Source organism: Gasterosteus aculeatus, chromosome 15 (genome assembly GCF_964276395.1).
Source record: "Gasterosteus aculeatus chromosome 15, fGasAcu3.hap1.1, whole genome shotgun sequence".
In the NCBI taxonomy this organism is placed as follows: Eukaryota; Metazoa; Chordata; class Actinopteri; order Perciformes; family Gasterosteidae; genus Gasterosteus; species Gasterosteus aculeatus.
In genome coordinates, this window is record NC_135703.1 from 3,772,419 (window position 1) to 3,794,231 (window position 21,813).

The window sequence follows — 21,813 nt, forward strand, 5'->3', positions numbered from 1 at the left end:
TCGGTTCTTGTAAAATATAATAAAATCAAGTCAATTTCAAAAGGATTGACTTCTCTCAGGATATTAATCCAGAGGAGCCGTGTCACTGGCTTCTATTGAGCATTTTTAATGACCCTTTTTGTTGAAGGGAAACCTAAAGTGTTTCTCCAAGGTTCCCTGTGGACAAACACAGTAGAACTAAATCCTACCAACTATAATCTCTGCAACGCCTTTATAGAGGTCCTCAAGGTAAAAGGTTTGACAGCAGGACGAGTGGTTTAAAAGTTACTTTATGCCTAAAAGCTTGGATGAAAATCCAATCCCTGCATGGGCTCATTACACCAATAAATGAAAGTAATGTCGCCTGACACATTTTGGGAGCTTGCTTTCTACTGGCTTTCATGAACCTGTTTGACCACCTAAGATGGCTTTTGTTGCTCCGTTCAAAACAAAAGCCATCCTGCATATTCTTTGATGTCGTAACTTGAGTACAACTTGCAGCTGGTTGTGGAGAAACAACACGTCATATTGTACGCACGCCTAAGTAGTGGGACAATACTTTTGTCACTTACTGTGGCTACTTCTTTCTGGGGCAGTGAAACTCTAGTAAACTCAATTGCCTCGGGCCACACGGGGCTACAACAACTAGACCGCTGTCTCTGGAGAAAATGACATTCCTTGAGCTCCTATTGTGATGGGCAACTTGTACTGGCCCATTAAACTGGGTAATGTCCGCCTGAGGTCCATTCCAGCTGATGGGATGGGGGAGTATTGGAGGAGGGCCCTCGACCACTGGGCTGCATTTTCGCATCCCAATCAGCTTCAAGCCAGAAAGCAGCAGGTCCGTCAACCCCGGAAGGTCGGCAGTTCTGCCTCCACAATAAAACAATGTCCACCGAAACCTGTTTGGGTGCGAAGGATATGCAGACAGATCTCTCACATCTGGATGAATCCACCTTGATCACAGGTCATTCCTCCAGCCATGGTTGATCTTATAGTTAGCAGTTTCACTTTCATGTTTCAATTTGGTAAATTGTGGCCTAACGTGAACATATGAAAATATTATTAAGCCTAAAATCTAGATACCCCGATTGGATCCCTTCACGGGCAACATTTCTCCATTTGTAATTTGTTTAATACTTTGTAGACTCTGTAAACCCAAATCTTACTTAATATCTTGTTATTGTTGTCTTTTCATTTATTTTTTTGTCATTTATTTTTTCCTCAGGAGTGATACTTTGTTTTACCTCTTGATTCAACGCTACCATATAACGCTAATTAGAGGGACAATTGACTAATCTACGCGTTAACGCCATCTCATCTGCGTGGATCTCAACAAATAAATCCGCGCTGACAGTTACGCACACGCTTTATTCTGAAGGTCTCAACCGGATGCTGTAGTGAACCCAATGCCGCCGCCTTCATTCGACGCCGTCCGTCTCGGATAAAAAGCCCCGGGGGCCGCAACGTTTTTGAAAACGGTGCCCTGCGCGCACCACACGGGCTCCGGGGTGCAACACCGCGCCGACACCTGCAGGGCTTCACGCCGACGTATCGATCCGATTAAAAAAGAGAAAAGTCCGGATGACGGCAAAGCGCGACCCGATTTAACCCCCGCGCAGGACGCGGATCTGTAAACTGTCTTCGCGTTCATGGACTAAAAATCAGGTAGGGTTGTCATAGTCGGTTTATATGTGATCTATAACGATGCACCAAGGCATTACGAGGAGGGACCATACGCTTTATCGCTGTATTTTCTGCCGTGTCTTCCTCCCCCAAGTGAGGGACTGTAGTCCCGTTATGCTCTTTGCTGTGCGGGGAATAAACGGCAGCGCAAAGTAACGCTGTTGCACAACGTAGATGTTGCTACTAAGGTCTGTGGGTTATTGTTTTAATCATAATGAGTTAATGCACAATTCAGATGGGCAAACTGTTGTTGTGCATTCCTGTGTGCCAATGTGTTGTGTAAGACGTGGCTCCTCTCAACCCTCCTCTCCTCGGACAGAACGAGGAGGAGGAAAAAACACTTTGGACACAAATTCTTCAACGGGTTATTCCAGTTTCAAAGCTGCGTGGACTCTTGTCAATTCATCTGCAAATGGGCAGATGTTAAACCCAATCTGCTAATTGCTGAACGGACCTGTAATATTAACAATACAGGAATCTACAACTAAAAGATCAATTTCAACTCCACAATGTGCTTGTGGACTTTTTGGTCACTCCCTTAAATAGCAGAGAATGGAGGGGAGTAGGTTATCAGTCAAACGACTGCCGGATGTTTTATGTTGGAATAATCACTCTGGGAATAATAATAGAATCTACCGCGCGGATGAAGCTTCCATCATTATCTACAGTTACGCAATTCCCAAGCGACATTGTGTTACAAGTAATATACAGCATGACATCCACTATCATGTCAGTGATCAAGATGTAAAACACAACACGTACCCCCCCATTGTTTGTTTTACATCTGGTATTTTAATGCATGTAAACAAATGCAGGGAGGTGTGCATGCTTTAAAACTGATATTCATCCCCCTAAAGCTATTCTTGAATTCACTCATGTATTATTGCTGACTCGCATCAGTGCAAGCCAGCTTTGCACGCGCCTCGGAGGAAGTCAGCGAGGATGTTTTCTGCCTGTCCCGAGGTGTTGCACAGAAGCAGTGGGCTGCTGTGTGTGGGCGGTTGAACCGGAGGACAGATGAGGAGGTTTGTCCAGTGAATCAGCGCCAGGCTATTAGCGGCCCACGTGGGAGACTTGACGGACGGGGTCGGGGGAATTAAAAAATGTTCTTTGATATTTAAGGAATGCTCAGATGAATGTGGCAAATGTTTTTCCCCGTCACAGTTGAAGTTGGGCATCGCTTGGCGTGTCGTGCAGATTGTTTGCGTCATGAACCGAAAAAACGCACGTCGGTGATCGGCCACGAAAACAGCAGTTTCCAGAGAAGAACAGGAGCTGTCACATCCGCGTGTTTATCTCCAGCTTCCTGTGCAGGGAAAGTCCTTTCCTCCCTAACCAAGAGTCCCAGAGTCATGCGGTTTATGCACGCACCACATCCCTTCAACTATTGGAAAGACTTCCTCTTTTTCCCATTAAATTCTCTCACACTAAACATCAAGTTGTGGAATCAGAAAGTGTTGAACTGTTTTTCTGGACATAGAGTCCTATTGGGCCGCGGCGCAGCGAGTCACGCGTCCATCTTGTGAACGCGGCCCTTTGATGAGTATTGAGAAGGCCTCTTGTGAAACGCCATTGTCTGTCTGCTGGCTGCCACGGTAACACTCTCACACTGGCAGCAGGGCTGAGACGCTGCACTCAGCGCTGACAAACGCCTCGCCACAACGTGCAAGCAAAGACGAGTCCTCGCCCTGATTCATGGCGAGTGGGCGCAAACGCTATTCTTTCCGATTTTTCCACTTCTGCTCGTTACCTTTTTTTAGAAAGGAGAGAAATCCCCATTTGAGTTTTGCTGTGTTTATTTTACCGAGGAACAAAAACACCAAATCAACATGAAACGGCGAATAAAGCGGCAGGATCTCTGAGTGGGTCCCGGCATCGTTTGGAAGGTAAAAATCTGTTGAAAGCTATTACTCCTCCCAGATTGGCTCCACGAACGACCTTTTAACAGAGCATTGCGCTTGTACGGGCTCATCCCTCGATGCCTCGTCTGTGTATCTTATGTCTGCCAAGTGTGAAATCCACAGCAGGAGGCAGAAGCACCGCTCACGCTTGTTCTTTTTTATTACAAACCACTGAGAGAGAAAAGAAATTTCAACTTTGAAGAAAGCTTTCCCCCATTTTTCGTCCCAAGCTCTTAATTTAACATTTTTTAATAATGCGGGGACGTGCTTATACTTGTAACCTGCATCGACGCAGATCGTTATTTGGAGCTTGTGGGGGAGGCGGTTTGATGAAATAAAGAGCTGCACTGTGCTCGGAGGTTTTACCAGAAAAAGGCACTCGTGGTGATCAACGCGTGCATCCACGCCAATGTCACGTATGTTGGGGTCATGTTTGTGAAACGTTTCTCCTGGACAGTCGTCTCTATGTTTTAGCCCGTCACAAGCGTCTGCACATGACGAACCAGGGTACACGCCGCCCAGACAGCACTGAACCGGGCTTTGCGGAGAGTGTTTACCAGCTGACAACTCTCCTCTCTTTCAAGCAGGATTAGATAGGAATGTTTGGCAGAGCTAGTGGTCACCGGACTGCTGACATACCTTTTTAATCATCCACTAAAGTGTGGAGTTATCGTTTCCTATTCTTCTTTCCTTTCTGACATGGCCGCATTTTGGCCAGCTTCCGCCTGTCTGGATAGCAATGACTGAATAGAACCCTCGGTTATCTTTGCAAACAGACGACATCCGGCGTCCAAAACAAGCTGAACTTCTGATAAATTCTAGCTGAAAAGGGCCCCTCGTCATCTGGTTCCCTTCTGTCCTCCGCAGCCGCCATGTCAGGGAAGTCGGACGGGAAACAGAAGTGGGCGGCGGTCCGGGATCGCCTGGGCTCCTCGCAGGACTCGGACACCCAGCTGGAGGCCAACCTGGAGAGCGCCGACCCGGAGCTGTGCATCAGGCTGCTGCAGGTTCCCACCGTGGTCAACTACTCCGGGCTGAAGCGGCGCCTGGAGGGCAGCGACCAGACATGGATGGTCCAGTTCCTGGAGCTGAGCGGGCTGGACCTCCTCCTGGAGGCCCTGGACCGGCTTTCGGGGCGGGGATGCTCGCGCATCGCCGACGCCCTCCTGCAGCTCACCTGCGTCAACTGCGTCAGGGCAGTCATGAACTCCTCCACGGGGATCCACTTCATCATAGAGAACGAGGGATACATCCGCAAGCTCTCCCAAGGTTGACCGTACACTTCATTTGGGGGAAAAGCCATTACATCCACCGCTCACTTTTCCATATTTTAGGTTGCTTCAGAAATGATATACAAAGTAATTTGGACAAGATATTTAAAACAACACGATTATTCCAAAGAATACCACCAATTTTGAATTAAATAGGTCACATGTCTCACGCTGAGTGGAAACTGTTCACTCAGCTTCTTGTACTTCAATTAATCAGTAGCTTCAGGACATTCCTAACACTGTGCTTTGATTATTGGATCCCCCCCCCCCCTTTAGATACACACAAACACGTGTTTATCTAATGTACCACGCAACATCCTCAGAGGGCAAAGTTCAGGCGGAGTTGCTGTCCAAACACAAGGGGGTGACCGGAGATTTTCTTTTAAGAGAAACCGATAGAGTGTGTGTGTGTGTGTTCATGACGCTCCGCAGCTTTGGACACTTCCAACACCATGGTGAAGAAGCAGGTGTTTGAGCTCCTCGCCGCCCTCAGCGTGTTCTCCGCGGACGGACACCGGCTGGCCCTGGACGCCCTGGACCACTACAAGGCAAGGAGACGCTTCTAACTCGCCGCTCTCGATTTCCCCCATTTTTTTGAAAAAAGCTTCAGCCGCCGTCAGGGAGGAGACGCTGGCGTAACGTCGCCCTCTAGCGGTGGGTTGCGTGCACAAGCACTGCGACCCCACGCGGCTCCTTGATGACGTCGGTGACTTTCGTGTTTGATTTCTCCTTACAGGGGGTGAAGACGCAGCAGTATCGCTTCAGCGTGATCATGAACGAGCTGCAGGAAAGCGATAACGTCCCTTACATGGTCACGCTCCTCAGCGTCGTCAACGCCCTCATCTTCGGGAGAGATGACCTCCGGCAGAGAGATAAGATGAGGAGGCAGTTCATTGGTAGGTTCTCCATTCAGCTGCTGTTTGACAATTAGTCGGGAGGCTACAGTCACGCTGCAGTGAATGGATGCTGGAAAGCAGGACATCAGCAGGAGCTCTGTTATTTATGGCTAAGAATAGGTCTGATGGCCTCATTGTCACAAAGAAAACCCCCCCGCCGAACTGAGACAACCTCAAGCGTATGAAGCGTCGCGTGTTCTTTCATTTCACACAGATAACAAGGAGTTTCAAAGATCTCCATTTAAAGAGCAGAACTTGAATCACTCCGACTTAACGGGGCGTAGGAACGGACCTCTTTCCCAAAGGTCACCACGATCGGGATAGTTTGAAAAAAGTGTGGTAGATGCAGCAGCCGTGTAAACCCCTCCAGAAAAAAACCAAACAAACATTAAAATGACAACCGCCACCTTGGACCAATCAGTCATTGTAAGGCCCCTCCTCTTGTGTGATTGCTCACCTGTGACTTCCTGCTGATTTGCCCAAAGCTAACATGCCACTGCGTGGGGATCGGTGACACGTTCTGGAGATCAACTGTCTTAAAATATTGCCAATTGAGTGTGATACTCAAGGCTGTTACTGTTCTGCAGGGCTCCAGTTACTCGATATTCTGCCAAAGTTAAGGTGAGCCTTCCGTCTGTTCTCATTTGATTCTGAGTTTATCCAACAAGTTGAGTTACAATATCGAGGTCATTTTAAAGTCCACAATCATTAAGAGGGAAGTGGAACTTTTTGGATTTGACGTTGCAGTTATTTATTTCATTTTTTTTTAAATAATTGGAATGTCTTTTTAAATGTGTTGGTGTAACTCACCCGTTCTATGCGTGCAGGGAGCAGGAAGATGAAGACCTGATTATTCAATGTGAGGCTTTTGAAGAGGCAATGGCTGAAGATGAGGAGGAGCTGCTGCGGGTCTACGGGGGCATCGACATGAGCGATCACCTGGAGGTCTTCACTGCCCTATTTAACAAGGTGCGAGAGCCGACCGCTAGAAGGATAGCAGACGTAATGACTCGCGTTTCCATCACCCGCTTTACTCGTGCCGCTGTGTGCTCCTGTGTGCAGGTGAGCAGCTCTCCAGCCTCCCTCCAGCTGCTCTCCATCCTGCAGACGTTGTTGGTGCTCGGGCCGGACCGCTCCGACATCTGGCTGGCTCTGGAGGCCGTCACCAACCGAGCCATACTGCTGGCCCAGGACTGTGAGTCGGCACGCTTTCGCCTTGGGTCGAGCCTGCAGAGGGGCTAACGGGTAGCTAGAAGGCCTCCTCTGCGACTCGTGTGTGTGAAGGGGCGTGGTTTAGCCGGGGAAGGCGACCAATGCGACGAAACGGGAGGCGTTTCGCGTCGGGGGTTCATTTGTGTTTTTGTTTGTTTTTTTGGGATTTGTGCTCCAGCTCAGATGGAGTCCTGTGAGAAGATAATGCAGCGGCTGACGTTCTCCAAAAGCAAGTGCTGCGAGGGTCACCACGAAGTGGACGCGCAGCGCGCCAAAGCGAGTAAGGCGGTGCAGACGGAACCGCGTCATCGGGATGAAGAGAAGTCGGACGAACGCGTCGCATCCACTCAGAGGCCACTGGGTGCCCTTCCTCCTCCACCTCCTCCTCCTCCTCTACCCCCTGGAATGAATGGGCTCCTGGTCCAACCTTCCACCCAGTGCCCACCTCCTCCTCCTCCTCCTCCTCCTCCACCGCCGCTTCCCGGAGGGTTCGGCGGACCACCACCACCTCCTCCGTTACCTGGAATGCCGCTGCTCGGCAGTCCAGGCGTGGCTCCCCCACCTCCTCCGCCCCCCCTACCGGGGATGGGCGGTGGGCCGCCGCCACCACCTCCCTTACCTGGCATGCCACCTCCCCCTCCTCCTGCGCCAGGCATGATCCAGGCTCAAAGCAGCCAGGCTCTCGGGGGCGCCGCACCCTCAAAGTCCCACCGATGTCCCACCCTGAGGATGAAAAAGCTCAACTGGCAGAAACTCCGCACGGTTACCGGTGAGTCACAACAATCTGTCCTTTACGTATGCCCCGAGTCTTATTAGAAGACATCACTTCCACCGAGGAAATGTGAGTGAAGACACTGCTGGAAGGCCTCGGTGATGAGTAGTTGATGGGGATGAAACATCAAATTCACCAGAACGGATTCTCCCAAATGTGTGTGTGGGTGTTGCAGAGGAGTTTCGAGGGTAAACACGGCTGTAAAAAAAAAAAAAGAACTCCGGCAGGATGTTGATACAAACCGGATCCCCTCTTCCTGCACTCCCACAGATGGTCACTCCATGTGGGCCTCGGTTCAGAAAGAGCCGCCTCCCCCGGAGCCGGACTACAGCAGCATCGAGCAGCTGTTCTGTCTCCCGGTGACCGAGCACAAAGACAAGGGGGCAGCTGCTCCTGTCAAGAAGGAGTCCAAAGAGGTTTGCTTGGTCAACAATCCACACTGCTCCTCAGAACCGTGGTATCGAGTGATCAATAAGACTCTCTGCTCTTTTATTATTCTAATAGATAACATTCATTGATCCAAAGAAAAACTTGAATTTGAACATATTCCTGAAGCAGTTCAAATGGTGAGTCATTTATTTTTTTTATTTCTCTGATTATATATATTTTTTATAAATACTTTTTCGTTTTCTCTGTGCAGCAAAAACGAGGACTTTGCAGCCATGATTCAGAGCGGAGACCGTACTAAGTTCGACGTAGAGGTGCTGAAGCAGCTCATTAAGCTGCTGCCAGAAAAGCATGAGGTTTGTCTTCATCCTTACCTTGAGGCTTTCTCGCCCACGTTATGTTCCATGAAGGGCCGACTCTGCAGCGGCAAACGTCTGAGTCACCGTGTTGTTCTTTTCAGATTGAAAACCTGAAGTCCTTTCAAGGCGAGAAAGACAAGTTGGCAAATGTTGATCGCTTCTACACCTCTCTTCTTAGCGTGCCATGGTCATTTTCTTTTCTTTCTCTTTAAAGTCTGGTTGTTGTTTTTTTTCTTATTTGCACAATGCCGGTTCGTACTTGCATCTTTTATTTATTTTTGCCCTGCGGCTGGTTTCTCCAGTTATCAGTTGAGGATTGACTGCATGTTGCTGTGTGAGGAGACGTCATCGGTGTTGGGTATGCTCAAGCCCAAAATCAAGCTGGTCGAGGAGGCCTGCCAGTGTAAGGAACCCTGAGGAACCTTCATCTATGATTGCAGTTGTGTATACATACTGTTTTTAATCTAACGGCATGTAATTCATCTCTCAGCTCTCAGGACGAGTACGCTCATGCCAGTTTTCTGCCGGCTCATCCTCGACGTCGGGAATTTTCTCAATTACGTAAGAACATTCTCATGTATATTTTGCTTTTAGCTGACCGTTTGGACAGCGCTTGCATTATTTTATTATTAAATCTTTGGTCCACTTCCAGGGGAGCCACACGGGCAACGCCGAGGGGTTCAGGATCAGCTCTCTGCTCAAGCTGACGGAGACCAAGGGCAACAAGAACCGCATCACACTTCTTCATCACCTCCTGGAGGTACACAGAGTAGCTCGCAGCTGGCGTTTGGTTTCCCCCTCAGTCATGGACCCGTTTAACCACTTGATTTATTTTGCCAAAGGAAGCCGAGGTGAACCACCCGGAGCTGTTGTCCCTGCCAGATGAAATAGAGATCTGTGAAAAAGCAGCAGGGTATAGAATGCTTTCACAACTACTTTGTCCCATGGTTTTCATTTTTTCTCTCTTGTAACATTTCATCAAATGGTTTCTTCCCCCTCTGTCTTCAGAGTCAACATGGACTCTATTCAGGCAGAAGCCGGCGCCTTACTGAAACGACTGAACGAGGCGGTCAAGAAGGTCTCCAACTCTGTCGACGACGTGAAGGAGCAATATGAAAATGTGCTCCAGGTAACATCGCAGTCTCTGCGTTGCCTCCAACGGGGCATACGGCCGTACTCGGAGGGATTTGGATCCAGTTTTCCAACCCATTTCTTTTCTGCGGCAGGAGAGTCTGGAGGCCTTTCAGGTTCTAAGCGAAAGGCTCGCCGCCGTTGAGATGCAGAAGGGTGAGCTGGCTGTCTACTTGTGTGAAGATGCCAATCAGCTGTCGCTCGAGGAGCTCTTCGGAACCATCAGGACTTTCCGAGGACTTTTCATCAAGGCACAGAAGGTCAGAGGTCGCTGCTTTTTCTACAAGTTATTATCTACTTGCTGCTACATCATTTCCTAAATGATACAAAATGACCATGTACGCTTTGTACTTGGCAGCGAGTGACCTCTTTTCTCTCATAACAGGAAAACAAAACCAGAAAAGAGCTGGCCGCCAAGGCTGAGAAGCGAAAGAGGCAGCTGGCAGAGGAGGAGTCCAAGAGACAGAAGGGAGAGAATGGAAAAATCAGTGAGTTGCGAGTCACCCTTGTTATGGTCACTGTGCCCTAGAACTTCTTAACCAAGATGCCATTTTAATGGCGCGGGTGTTTTTTCTAAGCCCTCTTTGTTGCCTCTGTGTCACCAGTCAAGAAGGGCTTTGTGCCACAGAACGACGACTGTATCATCGACCACCTGTTGGCGGATATCAGGAAAGGTTTCAGCCTCAGGAAGACCAGGCCAAGGTGCGATTCGGAAAGCCTCCCTTCTAGTGAAAAGCGTAGGGATACCTGCCCATCTGGTAAGGACAAGAAACTGTGGCCTCCATCCGCAGTTCCCGGCTCCGCTCCTGAGCCACTTAACTACGAGCCACGACACTGCTTTGCCGCTTTACCTAACCTATTTAATCTGTGCCTAAAGCGCCGCTGCCGCCTTGCGCTTAGTTGCTTCGTCAAGCCGTATTTGCATGGAGACATTTTTTTTTCTTTGCTTGCAGCTTTTGCTCACTGAAATAATCGATCCGTTTCAAAGATTACAATGGACTTCCTGTGTTCACCGTCAACACGATTTACTTCTACCCCCCCCCTCCTCCCCTCCCTCAGGATCAGGTGCGAAGCCTGTAAACGAAAATTGCGCCGAAGTGGCCGCCGTGTCCTCTCCCAGCAAATCTCAGCCAGAGGGTCACCGGCCCAGCGCAGGAGAACCGAACGGCCTCATCAGCGCGTCAGAAGAGACTCGCCCGGCGACGCCGGAGAGTGCGACGCAAGCCGTTCCTGCTGTACCTCCCAAGGGACTCCCCGGAAAACCAGCCACAGCAGCACAGGAACCCCCGAAGGAACCTGCATCGCCGCAGGAGGGGCAACTGCCGCCGACGCCTGCAGTGTCGCCACCACCTCGGCTCGAAGCGCCGCGTCCCCCCTGCCTCCCTACAAATGGGTGTTCGTGGGATTCAACTGAGACGAGCGTCCTCAGCCCGTCTCCCCGCTCAGACTCCCCCCGCCTAGAGGATGCTTTAGATGGCACTTCCAGCCTGGTATCGGAGACGCTGACGCCCGAGGAGTCGGCGGACATTGGTGTTAATGTTCAGGTGCAGGAAAGTCCTTTACCCAATACAGACAGCGTGAAGCACGGCGGCGGCGGCGGCGGCACCATCGTGGGAGATGGGAAAGGCGATGAGAGTCACAAAGCGAGCCATTCAGGGGAGACCGTCAAACAAGACAAGGGTCCAGACGAGCAGAAGTGCATTGTTGTTAAGTCATCCGCGACCACACTGGACGAGGGCATCAAGGGGTGCGACGTCCCGGACGGACTGGAATCGGATGATTTTCCATCCGTGTCTGAAGCCGAGCCTCTGTCCCTTAACGCCAAACCAAAGAGACAGAGGAGCATCTTTAAAGGAAACAAAAAGAAGAGTAATCAAGGTAACTCATCCATTCACTTAAATAAAGATCACGTTTGGAATGCTAGTCTCTCGATGTGTGTCAATGGGAAACACCGGCGAGCAGTTTTGTTTTTTACAGTTTTTAACATTTTATATTGTATGTATGGGCTCTCGTGGTATTTATAAGTATTTTGCATGCCAACGTGCACTTTACATTACAGTATGGCGGCCGTGTGCATAGCTTGATGGATTTTTAATTGATCGACGGTTTGTTTGAATGCTCTGTTCTCGTTTTGACTCTCAAGCACAAGGTAACAGTGGGAAAGGACTCACTAAACATAAAAGCTGTGTTTTGCAATGAGGTAGGTCAAATCAATGGGATGGCAAACTGTAAGCAGCAAAAATCATCCTAATGAACTCAATCACCGTCGAAGCTTTGTCCCAAGTAACGCGTCATTTGTTGGTCTAACTCAATTCTGGATTTCATGTGTCTCTGTTGTCCAGCTTTTAACACTCGCTCTCTTTTCTTAAAATCATTTTATTATCTAACACCATTGACCAAAATGGGATTTATTTACTTTTAACCCTAAATGTACTGCTGATGCGAGTACTCGCATCAGTTTTCTGATCTGAAACAGCCTTGCAGTTTGAAGTCATTGTGGACCGAGTTATTTCATGAAAGCAACCACTTTTGTGTCTTTCCTTCCATATTTTTTTTGTCCATTACCCAAGTCTGGGACTGTTCAACCTACTAACGCAGTCTTGTGTGCTTCCTGTAAACTGTGCTTTAATCTGATTTTGGTGAAAGATGTATGTGATGTAAATTCATTAAAAAGGTTTTATCAAAAAAAACTTTAACCACTTAGTGCCTGCAAGCCAAATAATCACGTGAATAGATTTCACGATACAATTTAATCTAGTTTATTTACATAACTAACTAAAATATTTTTAATTATGACTTCATTTTTTTTCCCCATCAATTCATTGAGTCTTTGTTTCCGTAGGTGACGCCAGAAAAAGGAATTTGAGAGGAAAAAGAAAATGTTAATTTCACATGGTTGTGAAATGGAAGTCTACAGTTTTATGTAAAAGCCCACATGAACATTGACTCCTTCAAGAGGATGCAGAAGTCTTTCTTTTGCAATGATTTGTCCGAGAAGAGTAAACGCATCTACGGCTGTATGGATGTCAAAATGTCACTTTATGTAAATGAATCGTTTGTCGTTTGAATTCAGAATTTAAATATGCTTTATATGTTTTGTATAGCTCTTATAAGCAGTGAATGTGTTTTTTGCTATGCTGCGTTTCCCTTTCAGCGCCAACAGAAAGAAGATGCGTTGTGTTGGTGCATGATATCTAATTAACTCATCAAAACCAAACCGATGTTTATTTCTACACACATTACCCAGATGATCTCCAACAAGGAAAAATAATTAAAAAAAAACAAAAAAACAAATTGATTGTAACCCTTTTAATGTTAAAAATATTTTAAATAAAGTGAATCTAGTGTTCAGCTGTTCTGTTGTTTTCGACCAAATCATAGAATAGAACAGATTAATAAAACCGGCGTTAACGCGCTCGATCTGTCCTCGTTCATCCGTGCGCGCGCTGCGTAAAGGCCATTTCCTCGTCGCTCGTACCGGCCCCGGAGACGCGCTGCCCCTGCGCACTGCTGCGCGTCTGGCTCTGACATCATCGGCTATGAAGTTACAGATATGGCAACACCGCTCCCGGAGACCGCGGAGTCTTCTTGAGACCGGCGAGCTTAAGCCACCGACGACATGTCGCTCAGCTGGTCCGCGAAAGACCACAAAAACATGAGTCAACCCGCCGCCGCCGGACAGAAGCGATCGCGCAACGACGCCGGGAACAAAGTGACGGTGGTGCTCGGTGCGCAGTGGGGAGACGAGGGCAAAGGGAAAGTCGTCGATCTGTTGGCGACCGAAGCCGACGTTGTCTGCAGATGTCAGGTAAATGTGTGGGTTCGTGATTTCAGACCACTGTTGTTGCCAAATGCCTTTTTTTCCCCCCCAAAATAAAGTCTGGCGCAAACTGTGCAGCCGGTTAAAATGCAACTGGTACTCCGGGTGGTGAGACTTGTATTTGGGCTACACTCCAGAGAACGTCGTAAATTATAGCTGGGAAAAGCTTGTTTTTGTGTAGTTAACCATGCTGAGAATGCGCTGTGGTTCCAAAGCTGCACTGACGGGCTTAAATGGCCATTAAAATACAATATCAAATCATTTTACAGACTCCAAATCAGTTTATGATCAGGCAAATGTTCTGACCCACTCATTCAGATGATCACACAGAGATTGAATCTGAACTACTTTGATTTAATTCATTAAAAATAAAAAGCTCTATATAGGTCAGTTGCTATTCACTCACATAGGACATATATCAGAGGTCACTCCAGCGACTGAAACCTGCCAACAGTTGCTGTGTTGTCTCCGCTCTCCGCTGGCACCCTGTGTCCCGGAGGCCGGAGAGCCCCACCCGCCGGGCTGCGCAGAGAGGTCACATTCTCAGGGAGGCTTGATATGTGAGAAGGCCAGGACTTAGCGATGCTTGACAGAGTGGTGGATCCAACGGCACCAGCCAAGTCTTGCTGAAACATGTGCTGGAGAAGCTCAGTGAATCGGGCAGAGGGTGACTTCTTCCCCCCCCCACCAAGTCTCACAAAAATATAATGAGACGCGTGGCTGCTTTTGATCATTTCGCGCTAAAAACACGGCAGCGTTTACTACCGCGTCATAATCTGGCACCGTGCTTCGATTTACAGGGGGGCAACAACGCAGGGCACACGGTGGTCGTGGACGGCAAGGAGTACGACTTCCACCTTCTGCCCAGTGGAATCATCAACTCCAAAAGCACCTCCCTCATTGGTAATGAGCTTAAATATTCAGCTGCATTGAGTGAAGAGTATTCGTGCAGTTTCACATATTCCTCCTCCTCTGCTCTTCTAGGCAATGGGGTGGTCATACATCTACCTGGCCTGTTTGAGGAGGGCGATAAAAATGAAAAGAAAGGTATTTGAAGACAAATGATGCCCATTATACATAATGCGTTAGTGGGATTTAGGAAACTCACGTGTTGTTTCTATTCTTTGACCAGGTCTGAAAGGCTGGGAGAAGAGATTGATTGTATCAGACAGAGCTCACCTGGGTATGTACAGTATATGAGACGATTAAAATGCTTTGCTTTATTCAATTAAGTACGGTCGGGGGTAAATCATCAGTCAGTGAATCCGGTTTTAATGGCGTGAGGCCTTGTTTGCCGTCTCTCCGCAGTGTTTGATTTCCACCAGGTTGTCGACGGTTTGCAGGAGACTGAAAGGCAAGCACAAGAAGGAAAGAAGTAAGGACACACAGGACGGACCGGCCAACATTTGACATTTATTGTCAGTCATTTCACACATGCGATTTCACACATTACTGTAAATCCGTTACTTTGGCTTGTGCTGCAGCATTGGAACCACCAAGAAGGGCATCGGACCGGCATACTCCAGCAAAGCGTCTCGCACCGGCCTCCGTGTGTGTGACCTCCTGGCGGACTTTAAGGACTTCTCCATGAGGTACAGAGGCAAACGCCAAGAATAAAACTACGATGAACAGCTTGCGGCGTGATTCACAATTTACTTTCCTTTCAGATTCAAGAACCTCGTCCGCCAGCATCAGTCCATGTACCCAACCTTGACCGTTGACGTTGAGGACCAATTGAAAAAACTCAAGGTAAACTTGGGTTAGGTTTGCAAAAGTGAATGAATTGTTGTCATTCCAACATCAATATATTTGAAAAATAAAATGCTCTTCCTGTTTTATGCAGGAATACTCTGAGAGACTGCGGCCAATGGTGAGAGACGGCGTCTACTACATGTACGAAGCTCTTCATGGATCCCCAAAGAAAATCTTGGTGGAAGGGGCCAATGCTGCTCTGCTTGATATTGACTTTGGTATTTTCATGTGGTTTAATACACATTGGGGTTTTTCTTGAGGATCTGTGGGGGAGTCAGTGACATAACCCAACACATTTTCCCTCTAAAGGCACATATCCTTTCGTGACGTCATCAAACTGCACCGTGGGCGGGGCATGCACTGGTCTTGGCATCCCACCGCTGAACATCGGCGATGTTTTTGGTGTATCAAAGGCCTACACTACCAGAGTGGGAATCGGAGCCTTCCCCACAGAACAACTCAATGTAAGAGATGTTTGTGCGTCTCAGAGAGCTCGGACGTCGTCACGTGTCCTTTGCTTTCTTGGCCTTTGCATCGTCTGAACAAATAGACACATGACGTGTTATGCAACCCACTGGTATTGAGCTGAACGTGTGCCGTTTGACTGCGATCATGTGGCTGACACGCAGGCAGCGGGGCTTTTGGGGGTCGGGGGGGTGGTGGTGGGGGTGGGTTCCCCTGGCTGAGTGCAGCTGTCAAATTTAGTGTTCAAACTCTTATGCAAGTCACATGTTCGCAGCGATAAATTTCAGGCCAGAGTCTGGGTTCAGGATATATTTACTGTGTGCTGGGGTCATGTTACCTGTCACGGGAGCTAAAAATACATACTTAAAAAAAGTCAACTTAATCCCCCGCCCAGCTCATATGTTTTTTTTTTTTGTACTACGCTGTGTTTGTAACCAGCATAGTGAATGCACATTTTGAGGTTTCTGTAGAATTATTAAATGCCTAACAACACAATTTAGGTTCATGAATAATAAAGCCCCCCCCCCCCCCCCTGTTTACCGTAGGCAGTGGGAGAGCTGCTGCAGACGAGGGGTCACGAGGTGGGCGTGACCACAGGAAGGAAGCGGCGCTGCGGATGGTTGGATCTCGTCATCTTGAGATACGCTCACATGATTAACGGCTTCACCGGGTTAGTGACCAGAGCGCTTTGAGCAAAGTGTTTGGTGACCCTTTTATATGATTCATTCATTCATAATACATCTTATAAAAATCTCGTTACAATAGTAACTCGCAGCACACGTTGACTGGTTTCCATGTAACTTGTTACAGCATCGCTTTGACAAAACTTGACATTCTGGATGTGATGGATGAAATAAAAGTGGGGGTCGCCTACAAAGTCAATGGAAAAAGAATTCCCCATTTCCCAGGTAATTTAGAAGAAGAAATCATATGTAGAATAAACACCATGAACGCATCGTGTTTTTCTGTTAACGATTGGTGTTCTTGTATTACTTTAACAACAGCCAACATGGACGTTTTGCACAAAGTGGAGGTTGAGTACGAGAGCTTTCCTGGTTGGAAGACGGACACCTCTGCAGCCAGGAAGTGGAACGACCTCCCAGCCAAGGCACAAAACTACATCCACTTCATCGAGAACCACATTGGAGTTCCCAGTATGTTTGACACAAAATAAGAAATTTACATCTCCAAAGTTGTTGTTTTTTCGTGGCACTGTTATGTAAAACTTTACTAATCTTTCTCTGTTTCTTTGTCCCCTTCAGTCAAGTGGATTGGTGTTGGAAAGTCCAGGGAGTGCATGATCCAGATGTTCTAAAGAGGAACGTGTATCTTCTCCTTGATAGGAGCACAGAGGATGTGGCATATCTGATCCCTGTTAGCTGTACCTCAATAAAAAAAACATCTATGTCACCTTTGAGAAGTGTCAGCTATGTTTGTTTAGTTACAATCAAATAGTCTTGTAGAGTATGTATCACCAATGAAACCCGCATGAATGTTTATTAATAAAGAAATCAAGATCAGTTGTTGCAAAAGACCAGTCAAACCAGACACAGCTGGGACACTGTTGATCATTATTATGACAACTTACTCTTCTATTTATCTTCTTTCTTTCCTTGGGTGAGGTCATGCTATGCTCATATACTCCACCAGTTTTTCATTTCCGGAGATGAAACCATAAAATACAAATTTTAAGGCAGCCCATGAAGGCAGCACAGCCTTGATCAAGTTTAACAGAGAACCAAACATCACGTGACAGAAGAATCGTCGTTGGATTGGCTTGTAGCTTTCACGTGACAATAAAGGACGTATCTGATTGGTTCACTGCCTTCTCCGTCGCAGTTTTCCCGCAACAAACAACTGTGGAAGTCTGAAGTACCACGTCGTGAGTTATCTGCAGAGAAAATGCCAAAACGAGCTTGTCCTTTTCCGGAAACCTTCTCCTCCCAATACAAAATACATGTCGGAGAGCAAGAGTTAAATAATTATGGCGTGTTTGGGAACAAATATCGGCAAGAAATATACGGTAAGCCCTTGTTAGCCGTCGCTAGCTTGGTCGTTGCGCACGTTGGGTTTGTTGACGCAACTATAAAACAGTCGCGCTGGTCACTTATTGTGCGTTGCTTCGCGTTCCTGTAAAGTCGTGACGTGTAACCGGTTACATTAAGTAACTTAACGACTGGTGAATACTGTTAATGACCGTTTAACATCTGCTGGCCTCCGAACCAATTTCTACTGGCTTTAAATCCGCTTCTTGGCTGTAAATCACCTGTTATTTACTAAGAGTTTCCGTTTCACAGCCAAGACCAAGAACCTGCTCTTCAGCGGCGCAAAGGCTGTGATGGGCCAAATCTGGACTGGAAAGCAGAGGCCCAGTGGTCCCGCAGAGAGTCCTGCATGCAGCCAGTTGCTGCTGCGAGGACAGACGCTGATTGGACACGACGGGAGGCTGACGAGAGGCGCCGCTGCGCAAGGTGAGCCTCGCCTCGCCTCGCGGACAGGTGCAGGGTGCCTGCGCTCCGCAGAGGTTTGCCGCTAAATCTGTTGGGACAGCACCGAAAGACTTGCACTGCACGTTTTACTTCATGCCGCTAAAGTAAAACGATGACGTTCATGGATGAGCTGGGGCGAATGTGAGGCTTGACATGAATAGGAAACAAACAGCCGTTTCTAACCCATTCCAACACCATTCTGCACAGAGACCGTTAGGGGAGGAAAGAGGAGGGGATTTAATACTAAAATTACTTGATTTGGATGTTTGTAAACATGATAAAACGATTGCACTTTAACTGTTCAGATATGCATAATTCACTTTTTTTTAATTGTCCACTCAAATACATGCGAAATGTGGTCACATTTCCCTCCTTTACCGGGGTAAAAACTTTTGATGTTTAATAATTAATGTGCACTGAGGGAGGTTTTTAGTTTCTAAATATGACCAAGAATGGACAAGAAAGTGTTTGACTCTGTTGCCTCAAGTACTCATGGTTAACTCACTTCATGCTGTTAACCAGCAGAGGGCAGGGTTGTCACACACTTGGAGTGCTTTTTTTCTGTTTTAAAGGCTCATCCATTGTGCTGCACGTATGCATGTTTGTGTTTCTAGGTTCGTCCGTGGCTCTCGCGTGCTGCTGCGTGTGTCAGAAGAGTCACGGCTCCAGGACGCCGTGCTCCCAATGCGAGCGCCTCGCCTGTCCCTCCTGCACACGGCAGTGCTCCTGCTGCTCCGGCCTCTGCTGCTCGGTCTGCACCATCCTGGAGTAAGTCCACTGTCTTAATCATTTGTTTTTCGTTGTCTCTGCTTCAAAGATCTTATTAAACAGGATGTTCACACTGAGGTTAATATGGTGACACTTGGAAAAACATGTTGAGTTTGCAGATTTTATGCTTAAAACGTTTTTTTTGGTGGTCCTCTGCCAGAGCTATTTTCGCCACGTAGCAATCTGGTAAACACTGCATTTAGTCACGTGTTATTGGAGTAGGATCCTGTAGTTACGGTCTTTCCATATTCAGAGTTGGGAGTGTTCAACATCTGGGTTCTGCTTACGCCTTTTAATGAATAAAAAAAGGCTGCAACTGGACCGCCAAGTGTGTAAAGCGGTGAAAATAAATTTTTTGACAAATTTTTACCACTGCGATTTAACAGATTTTTGTGTTTCAGTTACAGCGGCCAATATGATGAAGTGCAGTGCTGCAGTTGCGCGACGTAGAGGAAGACTGGCTGAGGTCTCCGGACTTCATGCTTGAACATATAAAGTTGCCTCTCATGATATTCCTCAGACTGCATTTTATACCTGTGATTTTCTTTTATTTTTTTCTGTGTATATATTTGTATGTATTGAAAGTCTTAAATAAAATGTACCACTTTTGAATACAAATTCATTGTGTCTTCAGTGCATCTTTAATGCAGTTGCAGTAATGATTTTGATTAAAGGGGCTGAATAAATTAATAACTGGCTCTTGAATAATGCAACAACCAAAATGGATGTCTGAACAAAAGTCAGCCAATTAGCTAAAAGGTTATCCAACGGTCTTGTTGTAGATACATCAGCAGGTGGCAGCACACCTCAAGGACTGCTGAGGGACTCCTTCCCTTCCGCGCGCACACACACACACACACACACACACCCCCGCTTCCTCACTGGACGAACTCCTTCATCTGTGGGATCGAGAAGCACTCTTTCTGTTGATGAAGATGAAGTTTAGTCTCTGCAGTGACAACGGAATTACAAACCAGCCCCGTCTGGACCGACCTTGAGGCTCCGCTATCAAATATATTTAAAAACAAGACCCAGAGGTTGAACGGAACCAGAGCTTCGCAGCAGACTGTTTGGGTACAATTATCCTTCCTGGACACGACCTTGAGGGGCAGTCATCACTTTCTCCTGACGGCGACTCCCATTTTCAGGGTCGCGTATTACACACCCGAGTAATTGTTCTTTGTGGCAGAAGTCCTGAACCGGCACCTTTCTTTAAAAATAGAACTCGATCACGTCAGGTGGTGTCAGACATTCACTTGGACGAGTGCGTTGCTCGGAGCCGATGCGTCACGTCCCCCCGCTCAGCAGGCCAGTTGTGGCTGCGGCCTTTGTGGAGCTCTGCAGTTGGTGTTCGGGGGCACCGCTTGGTTTCTGGCTGAATGAACGGACAGCTGCTGGCAGACAAAAGGCGTCAAGTTGTCTGCACATTTTCATGATAAGACTTTAAGGAACTCTGAGGCGAACCGAAAACACTCAAGCCTTTTTTTTTTAATCTGCATGTTTTTTTTTTTCTTCCGTTGCTCGTGTTGAAGATTAACCGACCCCCGACTCTTGTTAATCAACCTGTGTCCATAACTGTAAAGCTTTAAATGAACGATTCAATGTGAGACCGTTATTAAATTTGCTAAATTAAATGAGTAACATCCTTTCCTGATTTCCTGCTCCCTAAAATGTCCAATCAACAAGTAAACCTCGACTTCTCCAACAAAGTGCAGCTTATTCAAAGTTTGTTTAAATCGCTCGTGACTGAATTATCGAAAGACCGTGCGGCGTAATAAATTCCCTAATGAGGTTGAGCGAAGACGAGCACTTTTAAACTCCCTGTAAATGTATCGTTGATGATCGTAAGTTCATTTTAACACTTTTACTACGTTACAAAATACAAAATACTCGTAGTAACCTCTACTATCGGAGCGAGTATCCCTCTGATATGAGGTCAGATCAGTCTCAATAATTGCAAATGCAAACAGAAAATTCACAAATGCGCACGGGAACAATTCACAAATATATTCCGTTTATTGATGCAAAGTAAAAGACTCACAACGGGGAGTCACGTTATGCATGCCGGCGGAGTTTTGCACCTCTGAAAGATGACGAGTAAGTCCCAGTTGTTATGGCACCACTCGTCCGTCTGTCCCAAACATCTACCAAATGTATTTTTAACCCCTACGAGACGCTGATGTGTAGTCCCCATCGCCCCCGCTGTGAACTCCGTAATCATGTGTTTATGTACCTTCGAGTGCAGCTGCCAAGGTTTCCAGCACATCCCCATCCGTGACATTCAGAGAAGAAGAAAGAAGAAAGAAAAAAAAAGCTCACAGTGGGCCTCCCCCCCCCTCCCCCTTTTCTCCTCCCCGGTGCATGTGTGCGAGGAGAAGGGGGCCCACGTAATCACCCACGGCGCTCCAGACGGCACCAACTGCAGTGGGCCAGCGGGAGCACGTGGCTTTGTCTTCCACCCATCCTCGTGGGGACCAGCTGTGGTCTGAGCGTCGGCCACCGGTGATGCTGATGCTATAAATATGCGTCAGCCAGTGTGAGTAAGTGACAGCTGTACAGTGGACCAAGGACACAGTGTCTTGGCACCGTCAGGGGCGAGCCACTCCAAAAAAGGCGAACCCAGTGTGCGAGCACTGGTTGATATGTATTTATGTACTTGTAGCAGTCGATGTGTGGTATATAAACAGTTCAGATGGCGGCTTAAGATAGTGGTTAAATGCATTAATGCTACTTTCAAATGTGGATGAAGCCCTAAAAGTGGGCAATAATGGTCCCGTATTACACCAGGCTCTTGTTGTTAATTAGGAATTCAATTATTATTCTGAAAGTCAAAAGAATCGCTCCTCTAAAATTAAGTGGATGTTAACCATATGCATGTGTTCCTACAGAGAGAGAAAAAGAAAACTACCCACGTACGCGTGTGTG

At 47.3% G+C, this 21,813-nt stretch overlaps 3 protein-coding genes across 7 annotated transcripts; all 3 read left to right on the forward strand.

Moving 5' to 3' along the window:
* Positions 1-1,396: 1,396 nt before the first annotated feature.
* LOC120832520 (inverted formin-2) lies at positions 1,397-12,945 on the forward strand. 5 transcript variants are annotated; one of them, XR_005714222.2, is made up of 23 exons: positions 1,397-1,647; positions 4,434-4,835; positions 5,270-5,385; positions 5,574-5,733; positions 6,321-6,354; positions 6,561-6,702; positions 6,796-6,928; positions 7,124-7,714; positions 7,988-8,133; positions 8,222-8,283; positions 8,358-8,460; positions 8,565-8,650; positions 8,766-8,866; positions 8,954-9,024; positions 9,116-9,223; positions 9,306-9,376; positions 9,472-9,592; positions 9,690-9,854; positions 9,980-10,082; positions 10,200-10,296; positions 10,654-11,472; positions 11,738-11,794; positions 12,437-12,945. XR_005714222.2 is itself a non-coding variant. In XM_040198854.2 (23 exons), the coding sequence occupies exons 2-22, from the start codon at positions 4,439-4,441 to the stop codon at positions 11,791-11,793; spliced, it is 3,738 nt and encodes a 1,245-aa protein (XP_040054788.2). In that variant the 5' UTR covers positions 1,397-1,647; positions 4,434-4,438; the 3' UTR covers position 11,794; positions 12,437-12,945. The 5 variants fall into 5 exon arrangements, 3 of the variants coding, with proteins under 3 accessions (XP_040054788.2, XP_040054791.2, XP_040054790.2); XM_040198854.2 differs by having other exon boundaries at positions 10,200-10,352; XM_040198856.2 differs by lacking the exon at positions 1,397-1,647 and adding an exon at positions 3,291-3,551 and having other exon boundaries at positions 10,200-10,352.
* A 139-nt stretch (positions 12,946-13,084) lies between these two features.
* Positions 13,085-17,051, forward strand: adss1 (adenylosuccinate synthase 1). Its single transcript, XM_040198937.2, has 13 exons — positions 13,085-13,402; positions 14,215-14,317; positions 14,399-14,461; positions 14,547-14,597; positions 14,723-14,789; positions 14,899-15,006; positions 15,082-15,163; positions 15,258-15,384; positions 15,476-15,630; positions 16,177-16,301; positions 16,442-16,539; positions 16,636-16,785; positions 16,894-17,051. The coding sequence occupies exons 1-13, from the start codon at positions 13,214-13,216 to the stop codon at positions 16,944-16,946; spliced, it is 1,371 nt and encodes a 456-aa protein (XP_040054871.1). The 5' UTR covers positions 13,085-13,213; the 3' UTR covers positions 16,947-17,051.
* A 106-nt stretch (positions 17,052-17,157) lies between these two features.
* siva1 (SIVA1, apoptosis-inducing factor) lies at positions 17,158-19,506 on the forward strand. Its single transcript, XM_040199001.2, has 4 exons — positions 17,158-17,654; positions 17,929-18,102; positions 18,735-18,888; positions 19,290-19,506. Exons 1-4 carry the CDS (start codon positions 17,534-17,536, stop codon positions 19,336-19,338), a joined length of 498 nt encoding a protein of 165 aa, XP_040054935.2. The 5' UTR covers positions 17,158-17,533; the 3' UTR covers positions 19,339-19,506.
* The last annotated feature ends 2,307 nt before the right edge of the window (positions 19,507-21,813 follow it).